At 36.8% G+C, this 21299-nt stretch overlaps 1 protein-coding gene across 1 annotated transcript in view; it reads left to right on the top strand.

The window, feature by feature from the left end:
* The window catches only part of THRB (thyroid hormone receptor beta), a 201130-nt gene extending 190480 nt beyond the window's left edge, over positions 1 to 10650 (top strand). The window contains exons 7-8 of the mRNA XM_087946666.1: positions 1734 to 1992; positions 4249 to 10650. Coding sequence (XP_087802792.1) covers positions 1734 to 1992; positions 4249 to 4490 — 501 coding nt within the window. The 3' untranslated portion in view covers positions 4491 to 10650. The remainder of the gene's footprint in view (positions 1 to 1733; positions 1993 to 4248) is intronic.
* The last annotated feature ends 10649 nt before the right edge of the window (positions 10651 to 21299 follow it).

The raw sequence follows: 21299 nt of genomic DNA on the forward strand, positions 1-21299 counted from the left end.
TTTCTTTCCTTCCTTCCTTCCTTCCTTCCTTCCTTCCTTCCTTCCTTCCTTCCTTCCTTCCTTCCTTCCTTCCTTCCTTCCTTCCTTCCTTCCTTCCTTCCCTCCTCTTCCTATCCCCCCTCTTATTGTTTCTAAATGTACTTCAGTGCTGTTTAGCTTATAGGAGAAAATGCATGATTTGTATGTAAGTTTGCAGTAAAAAGCAGTGAAGTACATTTTGTCCATATAAAATACTGCCCGGAATACATACGTTTGTGACAAAAGCACTGAAATATATCTCAGATACATACAGTATAAAATACTGCCATTTCAGTTTTAAGTAACCGTTTTTATTGTTCATTACAGAACAATAAAAAGAAATGTAACAATTGCAACAAACTGGCTCTCTTACAATCCAGGGAAGTATTCAATAATTTTATAACCATTTTACCTATTCTGTAGTTTTTCACCTGTTTTGTAAAATTCTCCTCCTTTGCAGAAGCATATGGTACAAGGCTGATAGCAATAATATTGAAGAAATTGTTTTAATTTTAAAATGATCTCAAAATAAATATTGATAGTTTATCCCTCTATTTTCCTTTTTTTTCTTTATTTCTATTTTGCCTCTCCTATATAAAAAAAAAGCATTACTTTCTTAGAAAATGAATGTGGTTGTTGTATCTTTCACAATGACTCCCTTTCCAGTATAGATTATTTTGCCTGCTGTTCAGGAAAATCAATGTATAGCTCAATTAAGCTAACAGTAAACCAATCACTGTACTCCTCAAGCCTGACAAATGAAGAAAAGAAAAGGAGGAGGAGGAAGAGGAGAAAGAAGAAGAGAAGGAAGCAATGGGGGAAATATAATATTTGTTTTTCCATATGAACTCTTGTTTAAAATTCTTTTTTATTTTACTTATTTTGTCATTTTTCTAAGCCCACCTACTTGCCAACAATTCTTCTGTCATTAAGGTATGGCTTTCAATTTATGAAGGCAAACTTTTGTTGCTTCTCAGAATGGTTTTGGCAATGCTAAATGTAATCACCACATCTGTAAGAAAAATCTCCCCTTTCTCACCCTACAGACAGAGGAAGAAAGCATTCATAGTTAAAAAATAAATGTCTTCTCATTTCACATGAAATGAGACTTTTATTAGCATAATTAATAACCATTTGACACACAAAACCAGGATGGTATTCTTTTCTGAATATTTTGTTGATTTCTATTTCTATAGAATTAGCGGTTTATAAACTGGTTTAATAATAATACTCAATGAAAAAAATGTTTTGAATATGAAGTTGCCAACTTTGTTCACTCTCTAATCACCACCATCATGAATCCTAAAAAGATCAAACTTAGAAATAACTTGCAGATTGGTTTTTGGTCAGCAATATAGGAGAAAGTCTAGGTATACTGTGTATACAACTGATATTGCTCTAAACAGATTTTAACCATTTTAAAAGTCTGAAATTAAAAATTAACAGGGCTTCTAAATGGATGGTTTCAGGCAAAATATATTGTATAGCTGTTTCTCCTTTTTGAGAATTTTCTATGGAAACTAAGGTGAAAAAAGAAAATATTATTAACAATTATTTAAAGGGTCCTAATGTTCTGTGAATGTGGCAGGGATAGTCTCTAGTAAAGTCTCTAGAAGTACCCCATAATGGGGAAGATTTGTTTTTATGTTTGTTTTTATTATACAGAAAATTATTTTTCCCATGGGAAAATTTATTCCACTTGCAATTATTTGCAGCTGCCATGTGAAGATCAAATTATACTTCTGAAAGGTTGTTGCATGGAGATCATGTCCCTCAGAGCAGCAGTGCGTTACGACCCAGAAAGTGAGACATTAACACTAAATGGAGAAATGGCAGTAACAAGAGGCCAGTTGAAAAATGGGGGTCTTGGTGTAGTATCAGATGCCATTTTTGACTTGGGTATGTCGCTATCATCGTTCAACCTTGACGACACAGAAGTTGCTCTTCTTCAGGCTGTACTGCTGATGTCTTCAGGTGAGTGTGAACATTTTTTAAATATTATAAATCAATATCCTTACCTGTTAAGGATCTGTAATCTTCTAGAAAGATTCACACTCTTTCAAACATACATAATAAAAATTAGATGACAATGTCAAAAAAAAATCATGTATTATACAGTGCTGATTTCATGGCATTCAGGAACTATAATACAGCAGTTTTTCCTCCTTTTGAGATAGATGTCTCCATAAAAACCTTTGCTATTTCAAGTATTCCACTAAAAAAGAAAGGGCCAATTTTTCCACATATGAGCTGTGAGCTCTGTGAGCTCTGGTTTATTTGATTTCCCTTCCATTGGTAATGATGCAAGAAGAGAGACAATCATTCCACACCTGCACTTCTTTAGAACATAAAAAAACCAATTTGTTAAATCCACAACTTTTTTAAAAAAATATATTATACGTGCTTTTATAATAATATAGATATAATTGACAGTCTATGCCATTCTTAATATGAGCAAGCTTTGTTTTAGAATTATTGTTTTTTGTCTTTTGCTGAATGTATTTTGAGATGCTTAAGATCTTTAGTGACATTAAGCTCATAGGATTACCGGTAGTTGTATGTGAAGATATGTGGGATTACTTGTGGTAAGGATATCCACCACTTTGCTATGTTTTCTGTATCCTATGCTTGCTCCTTAGCAGAGCCCAAGTTCTTGTCTGCTTGTGATTATATATGAATATGGACAAACATTATGGTGTAATTTTTTGCCATATGGTCTAGCACATAAAAGAATCCTAGGCAAAGCTTAACATGGTTGCTGTCTTATCTATAGCAGATCAAATAGCTGTTAAGAATTTATTTCAAAATGATGTTGTGAATTTTATAATGTAATCACCAAGGAATTAAAAATAAAACATTTGCTTTTGCTCCCCTTTCCCTTTTAATTTTGTATAGGTTTTTATTAGTGGACTTTCAAGGACCTTACATATTATTTAGGTCTTAATATCTGTGGTTAGTCCAGAGATCAGTGTGGTTTAGTGGCTAGATCATCAGAATCTTCTCAACTCTGAAACTTTCATTTGATCTGGAGTCAGTTGCTATGTCTCAGCCTCATTTTTATCCTTTTATTCATAGACCTCTGAGATGAACAATTCACATTGCTCTGAGCTCTGAGAATAAAATTAGAAGAGTCAAGAAATGGATGTAGCTCACAGATCAACTTTAATGGGAAAAATGAAATCCTGACCATGACTTGAGAGGCTAGGAACAAAAGTTAACTCCTTTAGCAAAATTGCTGTTCCAAAAATGTAGTTACCATTGAGTAAAGAAGAAAAGAACTAGTCTTGCAAGAAACTTTATTTGGTTGTCATCCAACTGTTATAGCCAGTTGGTTTTTTTTGCAATGAATACTAAACAAAAGAAAGAATACGTAAGGAAAAAGGAATGTTCTGAGAGCGGGCAGCTCTCGAAAAATTGGAAGTAATGATCTAATCAATTCTTTAAAGAAACAACTTTCAGCCTGTTTACTTCTCTGTCTCTGATAGACTGTCTCCCTCCAGTGGAAGCTTATTGCACTAGCTTTTACTTTTTAAAAAAAAAAAAAAATTAGGATAAATTTTGGCATTTATATTTGCTACCAAATTTCAGCAGTATTGAGCATGAGTGTGTGGGACAGTATAATCCAAAAGTCATGAAAAAGCATTCGGGATACAATATAGCTGACAAATTGATTTTATGCAATTGAAATATTGCAACAGAGTTTGCAATTTCAGATTCAACAGAGTGAACTGTTGCATTATATCATCCAAGTTGATAGATCATTGAGTTTTCCAGTGAATGCAACAGGTCCCAACTTATGTCCACTTTAACAATGTCCAAAAATCAACTATCCACAGGGATACAATTTAATTTTGTGAAAATAGCTGCCACAACCAGGTAACTCAAACCTGAGACATTTTTAAGCATATGATGCAAATTTTAAAAGGAAGGCTTTGATCACCTGATTGTGTGCATCACACCCACCCACCCACCCACCCACCCACCCACACACACACACACACACACCAGCCACAATTCATCTGTAATACCCCAAAAAACCAGACTTGCTTTTCCCATCAATAGTACCTTTTCCCAAGTTACTAGCTCACAAGGATCATGCAAAGATTCAAGTTATGCAGCCTGGGGAAATGTAGTGGAAATCATTTTGGTTCTATTTGCACTTTGCAAAATATACTTTTTAAGGTGAATAAAAGTTTTTAATTTTTTAAAATCTAAATCTTATATTTACAGATCGCCCAGGTCTTGTCAGCATTGAAAGAATAGAAAAGTGTCAAGAAAGCTTCCTCTTGGCATTTGAACACTATATTAATTACAGAAAGCACCATATTGCACACTTTTGGCCAAAACTGCTGATGAAAGTGACGGACCTACGAATGATCGGAGCCTGCCATGCTAGCCGCTTCCTGCACATGAAGGTGGAATGCCCCACAGAACTCTTTCCTCCTTTGTTCCTGGAAGTATTTGAGGATTAAAAAGACTGGAAAGATTCTCAGAGATTCTATAGCACTACTGGGTGTCATTTCATTCCATTGCCTAGTTTTTTCTTCTTACTTTTGGTCCATTCCCATTTTGTACCGCCTCCTTTGGAGGATTATTTTTAATAGGCATGAATGAATGAAGATATCCCTTCAATGCGGGTACTTGTCACAATTGCGTTTTTTGTGTGTCCATTACTCCTTTTGATGTGAATCCTTCGAGAGTTTAACCTCAAGAATTTTAAGTTTATTCACCAGCACTCAGGCGACCCATGTTTATATTGATTGTTTGGAGAGATATGGGTAAAATATTAATAAATTGAGGAAGCAAGAAAAGGATAGATAAATCCTGCCATATTTTATACAGTGTTAACTCACTTCTAGACATGAGACTTCTGCTGAAGAATTCAGAACAATCTAGCAAGTGTTAATCTTGCTGAAGATCAAATGCAATCAGTTTGCAGTTATATACAACTTGAACTATAATTCAGATATATTGAGTTCATTGCAGTGTTCTCCCAGATAACCAAGTAGAGGATTGCAACTTTAGCTATGTCTAATTTCACCTTGCCATGCTTAAAAATAGATAGTTTTATCCAAGTAAAACTTCCCACCATAATCATAATTTCATCATCATTTTCAGGTTGTTATGAGTATTTTAGACATTCAATTCCAGGTAATCCTCAGTTAATGGCTGCCCTGTTTAGCAAGTGTTCAATTATAGAGACTGAAAAAGTAACTATGATTGGTCCTTGCACTTATGACCATTGCAGCATCCCCACGGTTATGTAATTGATATTTGAGTTCTTTACAATGAACACAGCAGCCCACAATCACATGGTTGCTATTTGTGCCAGCTTCCATTAAGCAGAGTTAATGAAAAAGCCACCAGTAAAATCACAAGTCGCAGTTGTGTGATATCTTGCTTTAATGACCATGGGTGATTTGCTTAGCAGCGTGAGTGACACCTTAAATCCAGCAGTCATGTGATGCTTTGCTTAATCACCCGATCCAAATTATGGTTGTTTAGTGAGGACTACCTTTGTAAAAAGCTCCAGAATGCACCCAGTCCTATTTTTCCCCCAGGTGAACATAGCTTCTCATTTCCTCTTATTCAGTCCAAAAATAAAAACAATACAGGAAGAAATAAGTACATTTAAAATTTCCACAGAGCCAAGGCCCTTGATCTCTTTTCTTCTTAGTGGTAATTTGGATACATTAGAGACATAGTTAACTATATTTCTCCCACTTGCCCAAAATTATTTTGAGTTAGTAGCAAGACATACTACTACTATTCTCAGTTATTTTGTGCCCTTGCCATTTATATGTTTTTAAATATTCACATGATAATGACTTTAAGGATTCCCCCTGGTTCATCCATTTTGTCTCTACTAGTGCCTGCAATTCCTAAACCATAAAACATGTGCAATGAATTATTTCCAATTTAATACAGAAAGGTTTTCTCTGTCTTTTCCCCCAACTCAACAAAAATTAATTCCAGTTATCTGTAATAAACCTGTTTTGTATAGTCATATATCTTTTTTCTACCTGTATACCCTCACCCTTTCAGTGACTGTAAATCAGTAACCTGAATCCGAGGATTTGTGAATCTCATTTTATACAGCCAAGAGATATGGGCCTTTAACTTTTTGTGAACAAAGTATCACACGCTATGACATGGAAATCCGTTTCAAGAAAAAAGATTTGACAGAATGTAAATTGTTAAGGTACAGTCAAGCTTTTGGATCTTATTCCAAATGAATAGCTAAAATTCTAGATTCCAAATCATTTTATCCTCTTTAGTGGTGTTGCACTCAGGTAGACTGTCACTATGGACAACATTTGAATTATAATATTGTTTTCAGACATGCTTAATTCCATTGACAACAGAAGTCTTTTCAATGTATATGCACCCAATAGTCTCCCATTCATGACCACAGTTCAGTGCAGGGTTAGGTGTATTGCATTTAAGTTATTTTTAATGGTTTAAATACACTTGATTTACAATCTACAAATGGTAGTCCTTGTCAGCAAATGTCAAACCATGCAGTAAAACTTTCAGTCTATATGAATTACAGAGAAGAAATGCTTCTTAATGGCAGGCTGACTTCAGTGTTTTAGTTTTTACAAAACAAATATCAACATTCCAGATTGGTTTCTGTAAAACAGTTTTGGTTCTATAACAACCTAAATCAAGATGTCAGTGAATTTGCCTTAACAAGGATTGTTTTTCTTCTAGATGTTATCTTCTATGGTAGTGGTCCCCAATCTGTGGGCTATGGCCCTTTACCATGGCCTATTCACAACCAGGCTGTATGAACTGTGAGCCAGCGCATGTGTGCAGCCCCACTCACACGAATGAGTTGTATAAGCACTCACAGTCCCACTCACGTCAGAGGTGGACACCAGCACTTGCAGCTCCACGTGCATGAGTTCCACACAAATGAAGCTGTGTGTATGTGCATGCTTGCACCTGCCCCTCCCCCATGCTGAGCTGCCAACCTGGAAAGGTTGGGGAATGCTGTTTTATGGGGCTTCATGGTTAAGGGATGAATCATGTTCCTTTGATAAACTAGGTATGCATACAGATTTGGCATATAAGGATATTGTCATTGGAGAGATTTTTATAGACTATGCAGTTTCTTATCTTATACAAATTTCTGATAATCTAAACGTTTACATAATGTCAGAATTGTCTACTAGCTTGAGATCTCTAAAAATGATTGTCCATAAAAAAAATTGAATTGACTTGAATTTTTTTTCCAAAATGATCATATCTTTCTAGCCAAAATATCTGTCAAGAATTTTGGTGGCAATCAGCCCATTTGGTAAGAAAAAAAATGAAAATGTACTATATTATATGTTCAATTCTGCCTTCTCAGAATTTGGAGGTGTCCAGAAGACTGGATGTTTTCATAAAAATAATGACAGCATTGCACTATTGCATTGCAAATTTTAGTTCTTTTCACGCATGTGTGCTTTGTCATAATATGTGAACATAAGAGGTGGAGCTTATGGTGGAATACTGCTTTTATCACATAACCTCCTTCACAGAAGTTTTTGTTGCAACCTAGTTCCTTTTAGATGCATTGTGAGTTCAATTCTCAAAGTTACTAGTCAACATGCCAGAATATCACCAAGTTGCAGAAGTATAGAGAGGCCCTAGAGAGGGGATTTATCATTTTCTCATTTTCCTATGCCATTTTTATTTTTAAATCTCCATCTCTTTTTTAATGTGCTATAGAAAAAGTATGCTGTGCATATCTGTTATTAACTTTATAGATAAGATTATATTTTAGCTGCAAACATAGTATTTCTAAAATCTAAGTCTTGCTATTCATCTTCCCTGTCCCAAATATAAATATTTATATTAATGTTTACTTCCATGTAAACATGTCAAAGTTTATGACCTAAAAGAAAAGGGGCATCCAATAATGACTAGAGTACCTCACTTAACCTTTGACCTTATGTCCCCTGGGGAAATGTTGAGATTTTCTTCAAAGTAAAGTAATAAATATGGAATCTAGGGTTATTTTTCAGAAGAACTCCAAAGTTTTCCTTTGTTGAAGGGGATAAGGAAAGAATCTTGGATCCAACCTGATACTTCAAAGCTTTTCAATAATGTATTACTATAAGAGAATATCTACTCCCAACCATTTATCTTGATCAGTAAGGAATCTCCCTATTACTTTGGAACAGTTCCAGTCTAGAAAACTATAATATGCTATGTATAAAACATATAACCAGTCAAGATCACAATCTAATGAATGATATGTTTTGATTTGCATTAGCTCTTTATGATGTGGTATTCTAAAGCTTAGCCCACATTTAAACAAAAATACATGAAATTGGCTCATTTGGTTTTCAATGTGCTTTGTGCTATTCAGACTGTAACAATCCATTGGCATGACAATCTCAGTGATCATTCATCAAAACTCACAAGCTGCATTTTGATTTGTAGAAGCTTAATCTCTCAACATCAATGGCTATCCCAACCCCAAGATTCCAGTTGCTCTTATTTTTTCCTGTGTAACTGGGTTCATGTTATAATGGTTTCTATTTTTAGTCACACCCGAGAAACATACTATTTTAAATTATTAGAATCTGATACCTCAGGTTTCTTTTTGACAAATAAAGTGGTGCCAATCCTGCAAGCACTGGTATAAGATTTTAAGATATATCTGGCAGCATCCTCAGCTATAGCTTCAAATGATTACTGGGAGTGGTAAATTCTACACCCATTCTCTGTTGAGAGGTGTTTTGACTATAAAACGTCTGAATTTTTGACTATGCAGCTTTAATTGTTTAAGATGTCCCATGCTGTTCGGGTTTGTTTTCTGCTGTAGGTATAGTATCAAGTGGAGCATTCTACAAAATATGTTTTCTCTTTTTAAAAATAATTGTTAGCTTAATGTGTCCTGCTCTAAATGATAGATATTTAAGCTGCAGTGGATTTGATGTTGCAATTGAGTTCCATAGTGTTTTTAAATTGAGAGAGAGAATAGTGATGGACTCTACATGACTTAGCCATTTTAAAAACAACAGCACTGTGCCAAAATATAGGTGTCAGAATCAGACGCTGAACATTTGTGATTTATCTTTGTGTTAATGTACTGAAGTGATATTAAAAAGGCAATACAAAGTCAAAAGGAAAATGGTTGATTGATGGAAGGAAATCTGCCCATGCAGCTCTGTAGACCACAGGATGACCACATTGTTGTTAGGGATATATTTTGTGCTATGTAATCTTAAAATGTAGATATCATATTGATATGCCACATAAATTGTCAGTAACATCATTCTTAGGGTTTTTAAATCTTAAGGCTTTTCAGATGGAGCCAATATTTTTTGAAGGATTAGGCTTTTATAACCTCTATCCTCTGCTGGAAATTAGAATCAAAATCTGTGAGACTCGTTCTTGCTTTATTAGAAAACAAATACAGTCCATATGATTTTTTAAAAAAAGATGAATAAATTAGGCAAGTCACTATCAGCCATTGGTGCCAGAACAAGTTTCTGCCTCATTTTGATAGTTAAGAAAAATGTTGATAAAGTTGTGTACTCATTCATGATCTACTAAGAAATATTTCTTTGCTTGCCTTTTTGCAGCTTTGAAATAGCAAGACATACAGGAGACATTTAGCTATGTTCTCTTGTAATTTCTGCTAATATTTAATTGATCAGAAATTTCCTCGTGATATTAGGATGATATGACCCTTATATAAAATTTTATAGAGACATGATATCTTAAGTAGGAGGGATTTATTTTCGTCAAAAAACAAAGAAAACTAATTTAAAATAAAATAGGCTTTCTTTTTAAAAGACATAAACATAAATAGAGATTACTATAATTTTAAAAAGATTTGGCCTTTCACTAAGTTTTTACTGTGTTGTATAAGTGCTATCAAATGCAGAGTCTGCCTTGCTTCTGTGTATTAATCTTTCTTCAACTATATTGCCTTCAGAAGCAGTTTTGTGCAGGTAAAAAGCTATGTGTGACTATCTGTTTTGCACAGTTTAACTTTATAAAGCTAATTGTTATTTATGCACAAGACAATCAAATGTAAATCTACATCCATGTAGATGGAATTGATGTAAATTATTGAGCACAATGTAAAACATTAAAAATACATTTTTATTTTGCAACTGAAATTATGAAAGTGAAAAATAAGATCATACCATGGATTTGAAAAAAACCCATGTAATTCTTTAAATTATTTTTCCTTATGTCAATTATTTTAGAATTCCACAAATAATGTTTTATTTCTTTTCATTTTATTAAGATGGATGCTGCTGAGCTTTGGATTAGGCTTGTTATGGTTTGGATGTCTTCAGACTAAGTTTGGAAGTATACAGATTTATTAGAAAGGCTAAAGATTCTGGGATAAAATTTAAGTGTTTTGTTTGTTTTCTCCCCTCCCCCCTTCAAACAGTGTTAAATATATGCTAGATGGGTAATATTTTTTCAGCCTAAAAACTATATTAAATCTGTGATCATAAAAATGTTTAAACTACCTGAAGAAAAATTTGTATATTTGGGGAAAGAATATAATTTTTACATAGCTTTTGTATGCAGATATTAATATGCAATTATGACTATAGTGAGCATAGATTATTATGTAAGCTTGAATTCTAAAAACAAACATCTTATAACTGACATGTGTTGGTATCTCTTATTTCTTGTCACTGAATTTCTTTTCTACCTGTTGCATTTTAATATTATGACAGACCAATGCTTAGGAATATACCTACCTTGAAGATAGGACTGCAATTTTCCCTTTTCTTTAGGAGTCCAATACACTCAAAGTTTATCTTTGGTGCCATTTAAAGGCCATTCAGATTGTGCAGCCCAGAACTGATAGTCTTACTGTCCAATAGTGGTGCTAATATTTTGCTTCCCAAAGTAAAGTCGTATAGAAAAGGAAATGCAACATACAATATAGTAACTCATTCAGGTTCATTCCTGTAGTATTAGGATATATTTTAGAGTTTAACTGATTCTCTTACTCCACCTGATGGAGGCTTAGAGACATAGAATCTGCATTGTAATGAGGTTAAAAGTCTTATAAACAATAAAAGCCATTAAAGCTGTCCAAGGAAGATGTTCTAAATAATTATTGCTCCTCACAATTGAATAAGCTGAAATTATTTAAAATTAATGCCACAACATACACTTCTAGTGGTAAAATAGAACAATCCCAAATATTTTTACTCCTAGTGGCTGAGTTTATTTCTGAGATAATATCAATTCAATTACATTGTTGTGAAACAGCAGGCTATCTTCTTGGAATGTGATCAAACTGTGTATTTATTGCAATCCCACTCTACTTCAAGAAGGTGCCTTTAATTTTAATCTCAGACTAGCTTCAGACAAATCCAACACTTATGACCTATTGAATATGATTAGTAATCTGCAGAGGGTAACTGTGGATACAGGTAATTAATGGTTGCATCCCCCACCTCAGAATAGAATGGAGTGGAATTGAACGGAATGGAACAGAATAGAATAGAATAATAACTTTTTTGTCACTTTGAATGTACACTAATCGGCATACATAAAATGAAATTTTGTTGCATACAGGTCGCAAAGTGTCACCATCTACAACATAAACATGACTAAATAAATAAATACAAAATTATGTATATACTCACATATATGACACAGAGAAACAACACAGTATAGTTCGGATGTATACATGTACATGGTGAGAAAAATGTGTTTGCCAGATGGATGGCATAAGGAACAAAGCTGTTACATAATCTGGTAGTCCTGCTAGAAATACTTCAAAACCTCCTCCCAGACAGGAGCAACAGAAACAGACGGTATGTCAGGCTATAGAACTTTTCCCATTCACTCAACTAGAATGAACTTCTGAAAATGTATCAAAACGTATCAAAAAGGAATCCTTTATTGAGATGAGACAATTCATGTAGGAGTTCAAAGCAGTGTCTGAGGTCTCTCAGGCATACAGGGATACATAAGGGAGTTTAGAATCCTTCCCCTTATCTCGATGTGTATTTAGTGAAACAAAAGCCAGTATGTTAATTCCTCCCCACCCTTCTTGTAAGGAACTATCTTTTTCACAGTTTCCCAGGGCATACCTAATTTCCCACCACCACCACCACCACCCTTTTAGAACGAACTATTCAAGAGATTCCCAAGACACATCTCACTGTGGAATTTTTATGATCTTCTCATCTCCTGGTTGTGCCTCTCAGAGGTGATAATTCTGGCCATCTGGCTTTTCTCCCTCCATTGTATCATGTGTGGGTTATACAAATTCGATATAAGATTAAGTATATTCAGGTTACATCAAGAAAGGATTTCTTTATCAGCCTCCCCCCCCCTTTTCTTCTTCCACTGAAGAAATGACAGATACACAGATCTGACACCATATAGTGTGTGGATGGGTGGGTGGGCTCTCTAATGATGCTTTGAGCTCTAAGTACATAGCGCTATAAGCTGTATCATGATTAACAGGAAGTGAGCTTCCTAAAATCTTCTCGGTTATCCTTTCTATGCTCTGAATGGACTTTCTATCTGAGGCACTGCTGCCACCAAATCAAACAGTGATGCAGTGTGTTAAAATGCTCTCAATTGTGGCCAGGGCAGAAGGAGAAAAATGTGCTCTCTTCATCCGACACAGGAAATGCAGATGCTGGTTTGCACACTTCACTAAGGATGATGTGTGGAGAGACCAGTACAGATTGTTACTTATCTGTACCCCCAGATACTTAATATTGCTGATCACATCTACAGCTGCATCCTTGACAGCTCTTTCTAAAATCTACAATAATATCCTTTGTTTTATTAACATTTAGAATCAGGTTACTTTTATTGCACCAGTCCACCACAGCCTTCACCTCTTCCCTATAAGCATCTTCATTGTTGTCCCAGATAAGACCCACTACTGCAATGTCATCCTCATACTTCACAATATGATTCATAGCAGATTTGGCACAGCAGTCATGGGTCATCAAGGTGAATATTAACTGACACAAGACACAGCCCTGTGGGGAACCCATATTCAAGGAGATGGAGTTGGAAACTTTTCTTCCAACTCACACAAACTGGGACCTATCAATAAGGAAATCCAGTATCCAATTACTCGCACATGAATATTCTTTTCCTCTAGATGCGCTAAACTAAAATGAAGCACAAAGGAAAGTACATTATCTACAGAGCTGTTTTTCTGATAGGCAAACTGTAATGTGTAGTCCTTTACCAGTCTCTCAAAACACTTCATCATCATGGAAGTGCATGCAACTAGACAGTAATCATTAAGGCATGTGATGATAGGTTTTTGAGGCACTGGTACAATGATTGCAGTCTTAAAACATGATGGAACCACAGCCTGATGCAACAAGAAATTGAAGATGACTGTGAGAACAGTGGCCAGTTAGTCAACACAATCCTCAGGTACCTGCTCAGGGAATTTATCAAAACCAGCAGCTTTCTGAGTATTGATTTTCTGCAGGACCTTCCAAACAGCAGTTGTATCAAACCAAATCCCCTGCTCATCAGGAAGGGGAACAATCTTCCTTGCTGGAATGTTGTTTGTGGCCTCAAGCCATCCAAAAAAATGTATTTAGCTTGTTTAGACAATCCGTATTACCCTTAAATGTCAGGGAAGCTGCCTTAATAGTCAGTAATGACCTGAATACCTTGCCATATATGTCTTGGGTCCATCAGATCTTGAAAGAAATTTAGGTCTGCTTTGCTGTTTTTATAGCACATTTCAAATCAGCTCTTGCTATTCTAAGTGCTGCCACATCACCTGATTTGAAGACCTTTCTCACCTTCAACATTGCACAGACTTCCTGAGACATTCAAGGTTTCTCATTTGCTCTCATGACAATAGTCCTAAGTACACTGATATCTTCCATACACTTTTGAATATAAGCAGAAACAGTAGAAGTGCTTCTGCTAACACATGCATTTATGGAGGCAAATCAGTGGTAAGTAAAGCAGGATTGGGGATTATCTATTGGAATGGATGGTAATGCATCCTGAATTAGCAGTATTACATAAGGATTATTTTAATATATTAGGTGAAAATGATGAAACCCTTTATACCTGTATCAATAGTAAGTGGATTGATTTATTTCCAGCCCATTGTTCACAAAGTATGGGTTGTCAGCTGATCCAAATGTTTCAGTGTAGGAAATTATGCAACATTTGAATACTGTAGCATATGGATAATAAAGATCTGGGTACTTCTAATTCATTTTAATCTACAACTATTATCACTACTTATCCTGGGCTGGTTGGCTGGTATGTTAGAACATTTATTTTTCAAACATGTAATTGAACTCATACTCTACCATGTCCAGACTGACCTTGAAAGAAGTGTATTTTAATAAATTTGCTCAGCAAATCAGACACTGCTTTTGAATTCCAGGATCATCAAAAAAAATTACATGATCTTTGTATGCAAATAAGTACTTTGTGGGGAATCTCAGCAAAAAAATTCTAATATAACTATAGCAGAAGCAGCCTTGAAAAAAAAATTGAACCTACTATGTTGATTATTAAGTACATGAGTAAATAACAGTTACTGAAATGATTGAGAGGCTAAACTATAGCTACAATGTCTATTATAGATTAGAAATCATGCTGCTAGACTGAAGGCAAGCTAAATAAAGCTTTTTAGGATATAAAAGGTCTCTTTACGTATGCTGTTTTCCAATGAGCAAGAAGGTGTTGGAAAATTACTGTGGGTTATTTCCATTCTTTCCCAGTCAGTCCTCATAGATCAGAGCAAACATAGATGCCATTCAACCTGACTAGTAGCCCAAAGGGCACCTTACTATTGATTTATTAAACATCAGCAAATATTAAAGCAGGTAACAATAAGCAAGCAGAAATAGTGAGATAGATCTATCATGGGCAAAAGATAAAAATCAGTGAATGGAATATCAGTAATTTACATTATATCTCTGTATCAAAGAACATCCAGGTTCTTTGATGTTTAATTGGCTTGTGAGTAATATGGAATATTATTAAACATCAAATGGAAATGGGGAGCACCATTATCAGGCTATGCTTAGGACACCTTTAATCTGGCCCAGCCCTTTATATATTACATAGTAGCAGAATAGCAGAGGAAAGTAGAACTCCAGGTGATCCCTTCTCTAGTCTGTATTATTTTTAAAAATTGCTGAAGGGAATGATGTATCTAACAGATGAGAAGAGAAGATTTGGAATCTACAAAGAGAGATGTCTTCTCAAGAGATTTTTAAAGGGTTCAAGGTGCCTCACCCAGTGATTTCAATAAAGCTTGCCAATCCAAAGGTTCTTAATCTTTAAAGAAATTTAAAGAATAGAAAAGATGATTAAAAGATGGGCGAGTCAAATTCAGAGTCCATGTGGGCAACATTCACAGCTGTAAATCCCATGACTCCCATCCAATCACAAGAATTGCAAAAACCTTTTGCCCACTCACAAAAATACCCAATTGTATGGAACACATGTGGGTAATCTGATGATCTCTTTAACTCCAGGAAAATTTCAATTGCCCAATTCCTGTAATGTGTTCCTCTCTTATAGGAAAGTCAATCTACTGTTATGACTCACTAGAAGTGCCACATTTTCCAGGCAGATTCTTTCCGATTCTGTGATTATGACTTGATTAGAATGTTTGGTTTTGGAAGGAAATAATTACAGTCTAGTTTACATGTGAGACCTACTGCATTTCATTAGAAAAAGCTCTAAATGAAACAAATGAGAGCTAGCTGGATCAATGCTGAATCAGCAGAATTCTCAACTGAATCCTTTTCAATATCATTATATATTTTGCCTGCTGATTTCTGATGGAAAAATTACATCTCAGAAGTTAGAGCTGAAGTTTGCTATTGAAGCTTTGTTGACACATCAAAACAAAAAACTTAAATTATGATTCCTAAAGTTCATATTCTGAGCTCAAGAATAAAATATGTAAACATGGACAGATTTTTTTTTCCTAACATTTTCTATGACAGAAATTAAAGGATGTACATGGAAGGACTCAGATTGGGGAAGTTCAGTGGTGGGATTCAAATTTTTTTACTACCGGTTCTGTGGGCATGGCTTGGTGGGTGTGGCAGGGGAAGGATACTGTAAAATCTCCAGTCAGAGGTGGTATTGGCTGGTTCTCCAAACTACTCAAAATTTCCACTATCAGTTCTCCAGAATTGGTCAGAACCTGCTGAATACCACTTCTGGGATGGTTGATTTGAAAGATGCAACAGGAAATCCTGGAATGCTGGCCCCAATATGCTGACTCCTTGATATTGAACATGCTAAGTAGTTGGCCAAATGTTGTTTTTACCATTCAGGTCAGAGGTGGTTTTCAGCAGGTTCTGACCAGTTCTGGAGAACTGGTAGCAGAAATTTTGAGTAGTTCAGAGAACTGGCAAATATCATCTCTGACTGGAGATTTTACAGTATCCTTTCCCTGCCACACCCATCAAGCCACACCCACAGAACCGGTAGTAAAAAAAATTGAATCCCATCACTGATTCAGTTGTGTCTGACTCTTGGTGACTTTATAGGCAAGTGCTCCCTATGCTATCCTGTCAAGCACAGCTTCTTTCAATTGCTGGATGTTCAACTTTATATTAGATTTGATGTTATCAAGCCAGTGTGTTCTTTGCTTGCCCCTTCTTTTTCCACTAACCATTTCTAGCATCATTGACTTCTCCAATAAAGTTGCATGCATGATATGGTCAAAGTAAATCACATGTAATCTTATGATTTTAGCTTCTAGTGATGTGTCTAGTTTTATGCTATTTAACACTCCTCTGTTAATTATCTTGCAGTTCATGGAAACACAATAATTTATGCCAGAAACAAAGTCCAAAGGCTTCATCGATCAGCCATTCTTAGTATCCAACTCTCACATATGTACATGATTATAGGGAAGGCTACTGCTCTAACTAGTCTGCTTTTTGTATTTACCATGTTTCCTGAAAGTAAGTCATACCCCAAAAATAATCCCTAGTGAAGGGAGTGTGTGGCCAGGACAGGTGGTGGTGAGCACACAGGGGCTGTTAGTATTTGGCAGCAGCTGCAGCCTGTGCAGCGCAGGTGAGTTGATTACCAGTCCAAGCAGCAAGCAGAGGCGGTGGGAGGCACGCAATCTGGATGTGCTGTGTGAACCATGGGAAAGCTGAAAGGTGATGGGCTGGAGCGGGCAGGTGGCCATGGGAGGCTTGTCTTTGTGCAGTGGAACCAATAGCAGATGAAGGCAGAGGCACAGGGGGAGCAGGGGAAGGCAGGGGATCTGGATGCACCATGTCAGCCACAGGCAAGCCAGGAGATGAAAAGACAGGCCTCCCATAGCCACCCATCAACTTGTCCTACTGTCTCTCAGCTTGCTTACAGCCTGCATGGCGTGTCTGGATTCTGTGTCTCTGCTTCTGTCTGCTGCCGATTCTGCTGTGTGAAGATGATCTTCCCACAGCCAGCCACCCACTACAGCCCACATCTTTCAGCTTTCCTGCAGCCCATGCAGCATGTCTGGATTAGGTCCCCCTGCACCACTGCCACCATCTGCTGCTTGGACCGGTAATCAACTCACCTGCACTGTGCGGGCTGCATAGTCCCAGAGTGTGCTGATCAAGAGGCCAGTGGACTGTAGCTATTGCTGGAAACCATTGGTCCCTGTGCACTTTTTGCCTTTTGTGTGTGTGCCAGAGTTGGGACACCCAGCCAGGCAGATCACCCTGAAATTGTGTTTCCCTGAAAATAAGCCCCTGTCTTATTTTCAGAGAAACGCGTATATCAATATCTCTGCTTTTCCAGATCTTATTTATGTTAACCATTGCAGTATGGCCTAATGTTATCCTGCATTTGATTTCAGGACCAGAACTGCCATTGTGAACAATTTTGGATCCAAGGAAAATAAATTCTTGAACTGATTCAATTTTCACCTTGTTGATATTAAACATCTTGTATCCATCGGCAATTTGTTGTCATTATCTTTGTTTTCCTGATGTTAAGACTCAAGCCTAGTTTTTCTAAACATTTAATAACCTAAATGTTTAGATTTTGATGGAATTGGTGCTATGGGAGATCCCAGTTTGAAATATAACTTTCTACTTGGTAAAAGCAAATGCTTTCCAATTGGTTTTTAAAGGTCATAACTTTTATTATAGAAAATGTCTGAGTTCATTATTGTAATAATTTATTATTTTACTAATTTTCTATTTTACTGTAATAATTTACTATTACTATTGCTATTGATTTTTCCTTAATTATACTTTATTAAAAGCTTCCTGGAGAGAACTGGTTATAGTAATTGAATTTAAAAAAAACACGGTGCATCAACTTTGCTGGGAAAGAAAATCTCTCTGATTGCAGCTTGACCTTGCTGCTTTGTTAATGCATGCTAGGTCATTGGAAGTGGCTAGCAAACAACTTAGTATTAAGCAGGAAATACAATTTGATTAAAACAAGCCTGAGGAATCCTAAATTATAGCTCTTGCACCCATGTCTGAGCAAATTGATTTCTAAATAATAATAACAACAACAACAACAACAACAATAACAACAATAACAACAATAACAACAATAACAACAATAACAACAATATAATATTTTATTGTCATTGTATGTATATACACAGTATACACATACAATGAAATTCGCATAAACCCAGAGACCAGACCCAACACGCACACACACAACAATCCCCAAACGTCCACCCACCCACCAAAATTCCCCACCCCTTAAAACACGCAAGCATCCACACAACAGATGCTGTCCAGCAGCTCACTGATGGTAGTCCTTAAGTTTATTAAGTGCAATTATAGCTCTGGGATAAAAACTGCTCAGAAAATGCATGGTCCAAGTTTTAATTGTTCTGTATCTTCTGCCAGAAGGCAACAGTTCACAAAAATTGTAAGCAGGATGGGAAGAGTTTCTGAGAATGTTGTGTGACTTCCTCAAACAGCGAGATGCGAAGATGTCATCCAGGGCTGGTAGCTGGAGCCCAATGATATTCTGGGCAGTTTTAATGATTCTCCGTAGAGTTTTTTTGTCCGCTACAGAGCTGCTCCCATACCATGCAAGAATGCCGTATGTCAGGACACTCTCAATGGTACTGAAGTAGTAGGAGAGAAGTAGATGCTGAAATAGATTTATCTTCCTGAGCATTCTCTTCTGTGCCTTTTTCACAAGCATGTTAGCATTCATAGTCCATGAGAGGTCCTCTGAGATATAAGTGCCCAGAAATTTAACACTACCAACCCCGTCCACCTCCTCGCCATTTATGTACAATGGTAAATGTATATCTTTCTTCCTCCTGAAGTCAATTATAAGTTGTTTAGTTTTTTGGGTGTTGTGTAAGATTATTTTTTTTACACCACAGTGTCAGCCCTTGTACTTCCTTTATATAAGCAGACTCACTGTTCTTATTAATCAGCCCCACCACTAATTATATTTGAAAGCACCAAAATATTTTCTTAATAATGCATAACTAGAAAACATGCTCTGCTTCTGTGTCAGTAAAGTAAGTAAAAAGTTTGAAATATCTAAAATTGTTGTTATAATAAGAGCCATAAAGAATATTTTTAGAAGAGTCAACTATTCAGTATAATATCTGCTTTTTTAATGTAAGTAATTCAAGTGTAATTCTATTCAAAATAATTCAACTTCAGAGAGCTAGTTTGGTGAAGTGGTTATACCCCAGTGGTGGCATTCAAATTTTTTTACTGGCAGTTCTGTGGGCATGGCTTGGTGGGCATTGCAGGGGAAGGATACTGTAAAATCTCCAGTCAGAGGTGGTATTTGCCAGTTCTCTGAACTACTCAAAATTTCCACTACCAGTTCTCTAGAACTGATCAGAACCTCCTGAATACCACTTGTGTTATACCCGTTGTGGCAAACCTATGGCACATGTGCCACTGGTGGCGCACAGAGCCCTCTCTGTGGGCATGCATGCTGTCATCCCAGCTTGGCTCCATTGCACATGTGTGCACACCTCCCATCAGCCAGCTGGTCTTTGGGTCTCTGCCATGCATGAGTGGGGGATGGGGCACATGCACAGGGGGAGGGCTCATGCATGGAGGGGGGCACTGCATTTTGGGTATGTCTAAGGATATGTGCAGAGTAACCCTTGTATAAAAAGGATATGCACATGGAAAATGGTTTATGAGAACAGTTATGAAGAAATATACAGCCACACAGAGTTGAACAAGTTGTATTAATGTTTACTTGAAGAAATAGCACAGTCCAATAAACAGTCCATGTCATACACATTTTTAACAGTCCAGAAATATCCAGTTATAAAGTCTTCTTACCGGTCCGTAGATCATTTGGGACCGTGCTGGAACCATTCTGCTTCCTTATTAGTGACTGCCTAACTGCCACATGACACAGAAAGTAGGTCATGAACCAGGAACAAGGAAATCCAGCAACTCAGCACGTGCTCAGTATAGGGTGATCAAAAAAAACCATGATGCACCAGGTTATGCCAGTATGTGGAAGGAGATGATTGGTCCTCCGTATGGGCCAGTATGTGGAAGGAGATTATTGGCCCTGATTAGCAAACAATGTAACTGTTCTTATTACTTCTTGTTAATAAAAGAGCAGGCCCCAAACTGTTCTGGGCTTGCTCGCTTGCTCATTCATTCCAAGGAACCTGGCTCATGTCATTTTTCCTTCTCGGTGTTGTAAGGCCTACCCCATGAGCGGCCCATTAGGTGCGGGATGAAAAAACCCGCATTCTGGTGACCCCGACGTGATCCACTCCAGGGTGCGTCTCAGACCGCTCATCCTTACTCGCTCAAAGGGAGCTGCGCATTCGTCTGGCCTGAAACACGACCACGACTCCATAAGTATGGGCAGAAAATTCTCTCAACAACAGACGGAGCATCTGAAGGAATTGAGAGAATTAACCGAATCCTCTTCCAAATTATTAAAAGCCTCAGGGAAGCCCACATCCCTTGTTAAAAAACGGCAGATAATTGATCTGCTACAATATATTTGGCTCCATTGTCCCACCTACCCTGAAAAGGGTTCTCTTAAAATTAGCACTTGGACTAAAATTGGCGAATATCTCCATACCAGTCCCCGAGCTCCAATTGGCATTTTAACAGCCTGGAGACATGTTATGGAATGTTTAATGGTCCATCATAAATTCTCATCTCAAAATTGTCCTGGGGATGCCTTGCCACCTCCAAATTATGAGGACTATCCCCTTACACACACAGGGCCAATAGCCCCCAACATCACACCTTCTTTCAAGGAGCCTCTAAAGGCCGACCCACCTCCTCCTGCTTCGTGTGTCTCCACTAGGAGAAAAGGGGGTCATCTAACACAAG

Source organism: Notechis scutatus, chromosome Z (assembly GCF_049901735.1).
Source record: "Notechis scutatus isolate UNSWTSFEM ecotype Mainland chromosome Z, rNotScu1.2, whole genome shotgun sequence".
NCBI lineage: Eukaryota > Metazoa > Chordata > Lepidosauria > Squamata > Elapidae > Notechis > Notechis scutatus.